Here is a 10,606-nt window from a genome sequence, read left to right as displayed (position 1 = left end):
ACTTTGAGTACCATGGATCATTGGTGGCACCTTATGAGAGTGGGGCATTGAGCATATCTAACACCATCTTCATTCTACCTTTGTACATTTCTTCTCCAATTGAACCATGCATGATATTAATGACATCAACAATAGACTCAATTGGTTGCTTTTTGTCAAGATTAGAGGGATAGACATCTACAAGACAAACAAACACATGTTATAATAGAAAAACTTAAACTAAGTTCAAGAAAAGAAAGATTTTAAGAATCAAATTCTTACAATTTGGTATATGCATTGGAAGATTTGAAGTTCCAAGTTTCAAATATAGCTCTCTATGCATAAACACATGTTGCACTAGTATCTCTTTTATGCTATTCTTATTTACTTCAAGCTTAAAATCTCCGATTCTATCTCTCCAAGTAGAGATGAACAACCTCTCATATCTTCGCCTTTTTCCTACGTTTTTCTTGTCACATAGTGATCCAACTGCTTTTGCTAATGATTGTAAGAATCCATCTTCCATGTTTTTGGAATGAGTTAAACATTGATATGGATGTGATTTGGGAGCTTGGATGCCTTGTTAACGGTTAAATTTCTATATCCATGGCGCAGAGAGAGAGAGAGAGAGAGAGAGAGAGAGAGAGAGAGAGAGAGAGAGAGAGAGAGAGAGAGAGAGAGAGAGAGGCTACCACAAAGGAGGGAAAAACATGAGAGGGATAAAAAAAAAAGGAGACAAAAAAATAAGTGTCAAACTTTTTACTAATTTGAATTTAGATTAAATCTGTCATTATCATTAATCCAGATATATCATTAAATAAAAGTGGTCAAGAGTGTATATCATTAGTAAAAACAATATCATAACTACGAATATAAGAGGTTAAAAATAGATATTAATAATACAAGTTCGTAATGTTATATATATATATATATATATATATATATATATATATATATATATATATATATATATATATAAGTTTTGTTACAGAGGCTTTGCTCCTATTGGTCTAGAGTACTTTCTCTCTATCTCTTAAAAGACATTTTTGAGACGTCAAAACTCCCCTAATGCTAAGGTTATTGATCAATTCTTGAGTATATTTTGGTATTTGTCTTTCTTAAAATTACTTTTGGAGGTGGTATATATTAATTCACACACTATTTAACAATGCTACCACTATGCAAAGATTATTCCTAAGGTCTATCCTTGATACATATGCTTGTGAACCATCCTTTCTGGGTAAATAATGTACACATGTTACCATTAATGGCCTTTGCTAAACAGCCTATACCTTGTAGTCCGTGATCTAAGACTATGAGTGTTGGCATATGTGTAGTCTCTATTTGTATTTCAAAGTAAAGGTGACTATAAATTTAGTTAGTTAGAAGAAAAAATTGCATGTCACACCACACAAGCTTTACTTATTTGACATCTCAAAGGTCTAGTGGGTCTCCCAGTGACCCACTCTTTCTAATCTTGCATCTACTATTTTGACTCGATATCTTGCTTCCAAAAGCTAGTAGGACTATCATTAGCAACCTTGGTGCAGCTTTTTTGTCCTTGATTAGCCTATGTATTATTTCGAATGGGGAAGACCCTCCTCTAATGCAAGGTGATTACCTCTTCCTATCTCATTATATGTCATGTCCTTTTGTTGGATTTTGTTAAGTTGTATTGATTAACCATGGTCTAGCCTCATGGGCTTGTTTATACACTCTTTATAGCTCTTCATTATGTGATGGGATTCTTACAGCATGTACCATGTATCGTCTATTTATCTCATGTATCATATTGGTAAAGTACCTAATGTTCTTGCTTTGTTGTAACACACATGCGCGCATGCACGTATGCACACACGCACGCAGGCAGACACCGACGCAGATGCAAACACAAGCACGTGCGCGCGCACGCACACACACACACACACACACACACACACACACACACACACACACACACACACACACACACACACACACACACACACACACACACACACACACACACAGACGTATGCATGCGCACACACAAGCACACGTGCACACATGAACATACATTCATTTTCATGTTTTAAGGCTAACTACTTTGGTGTGGGTGTATAGTGCATGGATTATGTAAAAAGACAGAAGGACTGCATTATTGCAGAGAATCCACTTAGACATGGCAGGCATAGAGTACTCAAAAATCTGTTCTTGTTGTTTCCAAAATGATGCTAGAGTCGATTACATAAGTGCATGCCTACATGTGAAGAGTCACATGCAACCATTTAGTTTAGGACACATTCACACTTGGTCATTAATTCCAACACTCCCCCTTAATGGGAAAAGTGTGAACGAGAGTTTTATTGCACATTGACAAACTAGATGCACCCCATTTCCTTGTAAGAGGATCATGGTGCTTCACATCCTAAAACTATATGCTATAAGTTTGTTACAAGCATGAATGCAATCATCCTAGATCTAAAACTGTATTGATGATCAACAACATGATAATAATCATTGTCTTTAGTTTCGTGCCTCCATGAATGTCTTCATACGTCAATGAACATTTTTTTATTTCTCAAACTTGTTGTTGACCACTGCTGCCCGGGAAATGAAACAGTCCATGCACTGAGTTGGCCTTCACATTAACCTTTTGAATGAACTTGATAGCCAATTGCTATCCAAAATAGGACTTCAAAATCTAGATTTTGCTCTACATAAATGCCATGAACATTTGAAACATAAGGTCTTTGAGAATCCAATGGATTTACAGTATAGAATCCATGACGATCCGCATTGTCAGATTCAAGAAACACTTCCCTATTATTAGTAGCATGAACAATATAACTTGTAAGAAGGTAAAGTCCAAGGCCGACAATATCTTCATTGTTGTCTACATCAGAACTAGGACAACCATTTTGCTTGCAAGAAACGTCATAATTTCCAGCAGTTACAAGTTGATCATCAGCTCTGAAATCATTGTGAACACTTTTAGCTAGATCAACAACTACATATTCATCATGAGTAATCAACAATTGTTTGAGAGCACCTCTAGCAAGATTAAAACCATCAAAGCCAATAATGCTAGTACTGCTACCAATGTAAGAGCAACAAAATAGAGCAGTGTCTAGATTGAAATTGTGATGGGAAAACCTCACAGTTTGAATAGAGACACTATCAAGATCATCTGGAGAGGCATCTCCCAAGGGGTCCAGATTGCATTCAGATCCCTGCCTGGAAACTTGGAACTTTTGATCGAGGGATCCATGTGTTGAATCATTGCTAGTTGGGTCGATTGAGAAATTGACAATAAGGCAAGGGATCCCAAGTAATTTGGCATACTCCAAACCAGGAATAGGCCCTTTAGCTTTAATATTGGATAAGCCTGGCACATTGACATCAAGCATTTTAGGACCGCGTAACGAGTGAAATTTCTAGGCAACCTCTTGTATTTGTGATGCATGGCGCTCAAATAGGATGGGAGTCGAATTAGGAGAAAAGATGAATGGCCACATTGAAAAATGTATTTGATGCTTAATATTTGCGATTAAACTAAAAGAAGTTTGTGAACAATTCATGGCATGCACCCCTCCATAGCCACCTAGGTCAAACACACGGGTGAGCTGGCATCTACAATCATCAACGTAAACTTCATAGACAACCATACATCAATTACATCCGATGCACCGCCAGGATCAAACACCTTGGAAGAAGCACCATCCGCTTCCATCTGGCCTTGGCTAATGGATAGATTGCCTCATCCAAAGGTTGCATAACTGGAATCAGTTGATGAAATCATGTCTCCAGCGGCCTCTTGGCAAGGTGCATAGATGGCACGGCACTCTGTTTTGACCACTGGGATTTCTCCAGATTTAGAGTCGCCAGAGTTTGGATCGTCGGATGTGGGATCGCTTGAATAGATTAGGTTTTCAGAACTTGGCTCAGAGGATATCTCTTGGATATCTTGGCCAGTTTGACAGATTAGGGGCTCAGAGTGTGCCTGTTCTGATGCTACACCTTGGCCCTTCTGCAAGTTGAAATTTGCTGTAGCAGAAAGCTTGTATGCTGGCTCAGAGGATGATGCGCCTTCATCTTGGTCAGGGGTGGATCCATAGCCATGTACAGGGGTTTTTCCTATGGAAAATCTCTCATAGAGATTGAGGGTGTGGGTTGGGTAGAGAGGGGCACCCACACGGGATCGTCTAATCCCTTGATACCATGTAGAAGGACAGAAGGACTTCATCATTGCAGAGAATCCACTTAGACATGGCAAGCAAAGAGTACTCAGAAATTTGTTCTCGTTTCCAGAATGATGTAGAGTCGACTACATAAGCGCATGCTTGCATGTGAAGAATCACATGCAATTGTTCAGTTTAGGACACATTCACACTTGAGCATTAATTCCAACAGATTATTGTCAAAAGTGCAGTGCACCTCAAATGATGGAATTGTGTGCATAGTGTACTATGGGTGGGGATGTACAGGTGAAGTGACTCATAATGTGAAATGTTGAGTACAAAGAAAGTAATGTGAGCAAAGCAAAGCATTGCACAACAACGTAGAGATCTTAGTAAATGTTGGTACAATGTGAGGGCAAGCGTAGATATATTTTCACATATCACATGAGATCATAATCACTTGTGGTCATCCAACGATAGGTATTGCAAAGAGGGACGAAAGAGATTATTTGTTTGCCCATGTAGTTTCATGATTTCTTGGCATTGCAAAGAAGGATGAAAGAAATTGTTTTGGTCTTAAGTAGTTGGAAGTCGTGGATACAATATAGAAGTTAAAATGTATACCATGCGAATCAAGGCGAGGCAAAGCTATATATTTTGCATCATATACCATTGATCATAATTTCAATTAGAAAGATGGGTGGCGGCATGAGTGATGCATGAAAAGAATTCTCTCTCAAGAATTGCTTTGTTACTTTTTGATGGCTCTAAAGAATGCCTCTTTGCAATCAATATTGTTTACAAGGTTAGCCTTGAAGGCTTGAAGCAATTTGTTCCACGAGTGGTATATGTAAAGGAAATGACACGAATGTGTCATGGAAAGGGAGGAAATGTCATGAATGTGTATAATGGAAAGGGATCCGTGTACCTTGTTGGATCCCCAATGTCTCTTCAAAAGTCTTCATTGCACCTACATTCTTTAAGCTGGTACGGAGAATAAGATTGGTTACTGTTAGTAAGATTTCTGCTGTGCCACAAGGAGCCCCTTTGTTTCTGTAGCTGTGTCAAAATTTTTGACAAGAGTCTCAGGAGTATCTGAGAACGAGTCTGCTATTCCCTTGTGTCTGTTAATGGTCTATCATTAGTCAGCCAGGCCTTTGCATGCGGGCAGGATATCGGTTGATTGAAGAGTTGGTTCTAGCCCCAAGATTGCTCATTACTTTCGGATGGGCAGCAGTGCAACGACGCTTGTGATTCTCATCAGTTGGTTGCATTAATTGGAATCACTGGTGCATTGTGCCAAACACAATCCAAGAAAGCTCTTCAACTGCCTGCCATATTGCTCTGGAAATGTTCTGAAATGGTCCACATGTGGAGAGAGTTGAAAGTTGCAGGAGATGACTGTCTTTCCCAACTTCCTTTGTTTTTCAATGAAGTCTTCAATGGATCTGGCTGGAATAACAGTATCAGCAGTGCTGTATAAGTATAACTGAGGGCATTTGGGCTGTTGAGTTGACAGAACTGACACCACACCTGAGAGCCGCTGGTCAACATATGGCAGCTGGAGGAAAACTGAGAAAACCTTCTCTAGCACTGCAGTCAATGCCGTTTTTTTCAAACTGGGCTTCGGATGCAGACTGGGATTGTCAATGGCATTAAATCGGATCTTCTGTGTTGCAGCACTATCCTTCTTCAGCAATGCAGCTGAAAAGCCCAATGCCCATATGTGGGGGTCCGGTGTTGCAGATGGTGCAGAATCCACCACGCACCCTTTGATATTCTGCAAGCAGTTACTGTGCCCTTGGTCGATAAGCCTTTCGAGCACAGCACCATAGATAAGCCAACCTGTGTTGCTAAAAGTGTGGAATATCACAACCTTTTCACACCCTTGTTGGTCACCGCTGTCATCATTAAGCCACTCTGTCAGATGTGTGCAAAGCGTTTCGACATGCTTGTCGACCTTCTGTGCTACCCCGATAGGCAAGAGGTCCTTCATGGGTAGGGAGAATGCGACTGCATGTATACCTCTTGATGTGTAGAAGTCTGCATATTTTTTGAGGTGCTTTTGCTGAGCCCCTAACCATCCAAGCAACACAACTACTACTGTTGGCTTTGGCCTTGCTATCAGCACCTGACCATGATGATTTCTCTCACTGAGGCTGTTGTCATAATATTCGGTGACATATGCTGGTGCTGCAGAACATGAGCTCGAGGGTGCGTTTGCGTAGGATATTGTCTCAGAGATATTAGCCGGTGCTGCAGAACATGAGTTCGAGGGTGCGTTTGTGTATGATATTGTCTCAGAGATATTTGCTGGTGCTGCAGCACATAAGCTGGAGGGTGCATGTGCATGAAATGTCGATGTTTCGCCTGATACACCGGTGTTTGAGCTGTTGATGCCTGTGTGATGTAATGGAACATGGTGCTTATGCTGCATATGTGATCTGGCAGCAGCAAAGGGCCAGAGCGCTGCAGAAGCTTTGTGGAATTTGATGGCCACATTCAAGCCTGACGGATACAATGCTGTGGAAGGATCATCATCAAAAGATGCCATGTGATCAATGGTTGTGGTGGCAAAGGCACCATGCTGGACGAGCGGCCGACGACCACGGGCGGCTGTGCCCGACGGAGGCACTGCGGCGAGGCTGTCCACAGTGGAACCATGGCGGAACGTCGATATGGATCGCAGAGGAGGATGGTGCTCTGAGTACAGGGCCGATGCAGACGCGAGGCTGGCTGTCAGGGCCGCAAAGGGACCGGAGTAGCGTCTGAGGAAGAGGGCCATGAGCCAGGAATCCAAATGAAGATGGCGCAGGGCGAGGCACGAATTATATTAGGTCGGACGGAAACAGGTGCAAACAGTCTGGCAGGGCGGAAGGAGATGAGCAGGCCTGATTCGATCTGAGATCCCTCGGCGATGGCAGGCCTGGTTCTATCTCACAAGCTAGAGAGAGAGAGAGAGAGAGAGAGAGAGAGAGAGAGATCTGAGAGACTGTCAGTTTGCGCGGTGATACAATTTGTATGAAGGCACTATATACACACACACAGAGGCTCGTAAGTACGAGACGGGTTTGCACAACGCAAACGCTTTTCAAATGTAATATAATATATAATTACGTTACGTCCGCGGGATTGAAAAGCAACCTGCCCGACACGAAACTTCCGCTTTTTACACGTCTGGCTTAACCACCCCATCTTTTTCCAAACAATTTTAAAGGTTAATAGGACATTTTTCTCCTTAGTTTCCATGGATGGCATCCATCTCATGAATCATTTGCACATGAAACGAATTAAACATAAATAATCCATCACGTTCATTTTACTGCTCCCTTCAGCAACATAAGGTCTTGGCACACTCGTGAAATGCCATTTTGATTATTATTTTCACGCGTAAGGAATGCTAAGCTATTATCGTGAAGTGGGTTTGTGAGGAGAGCGAAGTTGTGATTCCCCTACACATTGTAATTCGCTTACTCCCAACTTTATTGTTTCTCGCTTTTTCTCCCCTGTTCAAAATTTTCCTCTTTGTTCCCTCAATCCTACCCATACATTGTATTTCACTTCCTCTCAACTTTATTATTTTTGGCTCTCTCTCTCTCTCTCTCTCCCCTTAAATTCTTTTTCAGTCTCTCTCTCTCCTCAAACTTTTATCCTCTCTCTTTGTCTCTTTCCCCTCTCTCTCTCCTCCTAAACTTTCTCTCTCTCTCTCTCTCTCTCTCTCTCTCTCTATATATATATATATATATATATATATATTAGCGTTCCGTGCACGCGAAGATATATATAATAGTGTTCCGTGCGCGCTTTGCGCGCGTGAAATGCTAGGCCACAAAGCAGCATGCGAAGTTGGCAACTTCACTCAATAATCCATTTCTCATATTTCTCCCTCCTATTTTCCCTCTCCATTTCCAATATGATTTATTTATCTCTCTTTCTCTCTCCGACTCACTCACTCACACACACACACACACACACACACACTCTCTCTCTCTCTCTCTCCCCCCCCAATTCTCTCTAAGCACCCTCTCTCTCTGTCTCACACACACACACCAAACTTAAAACTAAAAGTAGTTAAAAAAATTTGTATCACAAAATGCCAGACATAGAAACAATCTTTTCCATGCTCCATACTTACAAACTTTCCTCTCGACATCAATGTAAGCAATCATATGCTTGCACATGCGATACTTAGAAACAACAACATAATACTGAAACACGTCATCATCAAGACAAAGACCAAGTATCAAGAAAAGAATTTCTATAAGAGACCTAGTGAAAACGAAGCCACAAAGGCCAAGCATAAGGCACGCAAGTATTTCTAAGCACCATAGGCAAATGGCCAATGCCAACAAAAAAAGGCAATGTCTCGAATATGCCTAATAGAAACAAAGCTTCCTCTTCTTTGAGTAATCATTAAAAAAATCTTCACAGTTGAGCAAAACATGCGAAGGCGAAGCCGAGAATGATCCCATAGTTTCCATTGGTAATCGCATGGGTGATGTAGTAGTCTTACCTCTCTCTTTACCACTTGCATTAGAACAAAAATCACAATATAAGTACGTGGAACAACAACGTTACACTAAAACGAGTCATAATTGAGACAAAGACCAAGCACCACAAAAAGAATTTCTATAAGAGACCTAGTCAAAATGAAGCCACAAAGGCCAAGCATAAGGTACCGACGTGTTTCTAAGTACCATAGGTAAATGGTTGATATGCCAAAAAAAAAAGACAATGTCTCCAAGATGCCTAATGGAAAGAAAGCTTCATTTTCTTTGAGGAATCATTAACAAAATCCTCCTCCTTGAGCAAAATATGTGAAGGCGAAGCAGGGAACGATCCCACAGTTTCCATTAGTAATTGCATGGGCGATGCAACGGTCCTACCTCTCTCTTTACCACCTGCATTGGAACAAAAATTACAATATAAGTACGTGGAACAACTAACATAGATTATTCCATCCCAACAATAATAATACATGGTCGAACATTTGTAAACCACTCTGTAGGTACTGACAAACGTTGATGTAGTGTCACAAAATAATGCAAATCCTTGAACCCATACTTGAACCAATGCCTCGGTATCTTATCAGTGTTGGAATCTGTGAGGAAGACGAGAGACGAAAGGAAGAGAGGAGAGAAGAGAGATATGAGACACTGGAAGTGGAACACCAGAAGTGTGTCAACTGAGCACACATAATAGGAATATATAGAGGGGACCTAAGGCACTATATATAGACAGACTATATATAGCTAACATGTTGGAAACTACGAGGAAGACAAGAGATGAAAGGAAGAGAGGAGAGAAGAGAGATATGAGACACCGGAAGTGGAACCCCAGAAGTGTGTCAATTGAGCACACATGATAGGAATATATAGAGGGGACATGGGGCACTATATATAGAGAGACTATATATATAGACAAACTATATATAGCTAACACCCCCGCTCAAATAAAGGTCCCTTACTATGGATGAAAAAACCCTTGGGGGCTCAAGGGAAAAACCCACAGCTCTATATAGGCCTACCGTTATATTAATATTCAAAATGTAAAATTACAAAGTTGAACTTACAAGAGCCTATTCATAGGCATCAAGGGAGATGTATAATTACAACATCAACAGAGAAGGAGCTACATCACTCCTGAATTACAACAGCCTATTTAGAGGCATGAAAAGAGCTTTATCACTCCTAAATATACAACATGCAAAATAAGGATAAGCGACATCACTGCAAAAGATAAAATCTCCAAGAAATTCCTTCAACTGAACTTGGGATGTAAGCAGTATATCTGTCACATCAAAACTTAAAGAAAAACGTTACAGTGACATTAGAACAACACAAGGTCTATAGAGACGGTTCGTGACGCCGCTCTATAGACAACATAACACATGTGGGGCCCCATGAACAGAATATAAATAAAACAATTTGTCATCAGCTGGAATATAGATGCTCATCAACTGGAAAGAATATAAACGAAATAATGTGTCATCAGCTGGAATATAGACCCTCATCAGTTGGAAAGAATATAAACGAAATAATGTGTCATCAGCTAGAATATAGACCCTCATCAGTTGGAAAGAATATAAATAGATCAGGGTAGTCGAAGAGAAGGCACCAAGAATACACTGCCTTGTGGCATTAGCAATACCACAGGCCTTTAAGATAGATGAAAAGGTAGCTTGATCCCCCTTTACATCCTTCTTTTGGAATCTTTCAAATAGTTCAAGAACCAGAAAACCCTGTCCATGTTGAGCATATCCAGCTAGCATCGTGTTCCATGACACTATGTCTTGATAGACCAAATTGTCAAACACATTGCGTGCCTCGTTAAGACACCCACATTTAGCATACATGTCGACTAAGGTGTTTCCTACTGCATGATCAGATTGCAATCCAAGCCTAATAATCTGCTCATGTATCAGCAAGGCATTTGTTCAAAGAGCTCAAGTGCAGAATGGCCCTCCC

At 40.8% G+C, this 10,606-nt stretch overlaps 1 protein-coding gene across 1 annotated transcript; it reads right to left on the bottom strand.

Moving 5' to 3' along the window:
• Positions 1-4,641: 4,641 nt before the first annotated feature.
• On the bottom strand, positions 4,642-7,155 carry LOC148029153 (uncharacterized). Its single transcript, XM_087688664.1, has one exon. The coding sequence runs from the start codon at positions 6,922-6,924 to the stop codon at positions 5,413-5,415; it is 1,512 nt and encodes a 503-aa protein (XP_087544790.1). The 5' UTR covers positions 6,925-7,155; the 3' UTR covers positions 4,642-5,412.
• Positions 7,156-10,606: the final 3,451 nt, after the last annotated feature.

Source organism: Lygodium microphyllum, chromosome 11, assembly GCF_053477565.2.
Source record: "Lygodium microphyllum isolate KBCC chromosome 11, Lygodium_microphyllum_v1.1.10, whole genome shotgun sequence".
In the NCBI taxonomy this organism is placed as follows: Eukaryota; Viridiplantae; Streptophyta; class Polypodiopsida; order Schizaeales; family Lygodiaceae; genus Lygodium; species Lygodium microphyllum.
This window is presented reverse-complemented; position numbering and strand designations above follow the sequence as displayed.

Excerpts from the sequence above, each read along its gene's own strand:
- LOC148029153 (XM_087688664.1), bottom strand. The coding sequence starts at position 6,924 with ATGGCCCTCTTCCTCAGACGCTACTCCGGTCCCTTTGCGGCCCTGACA.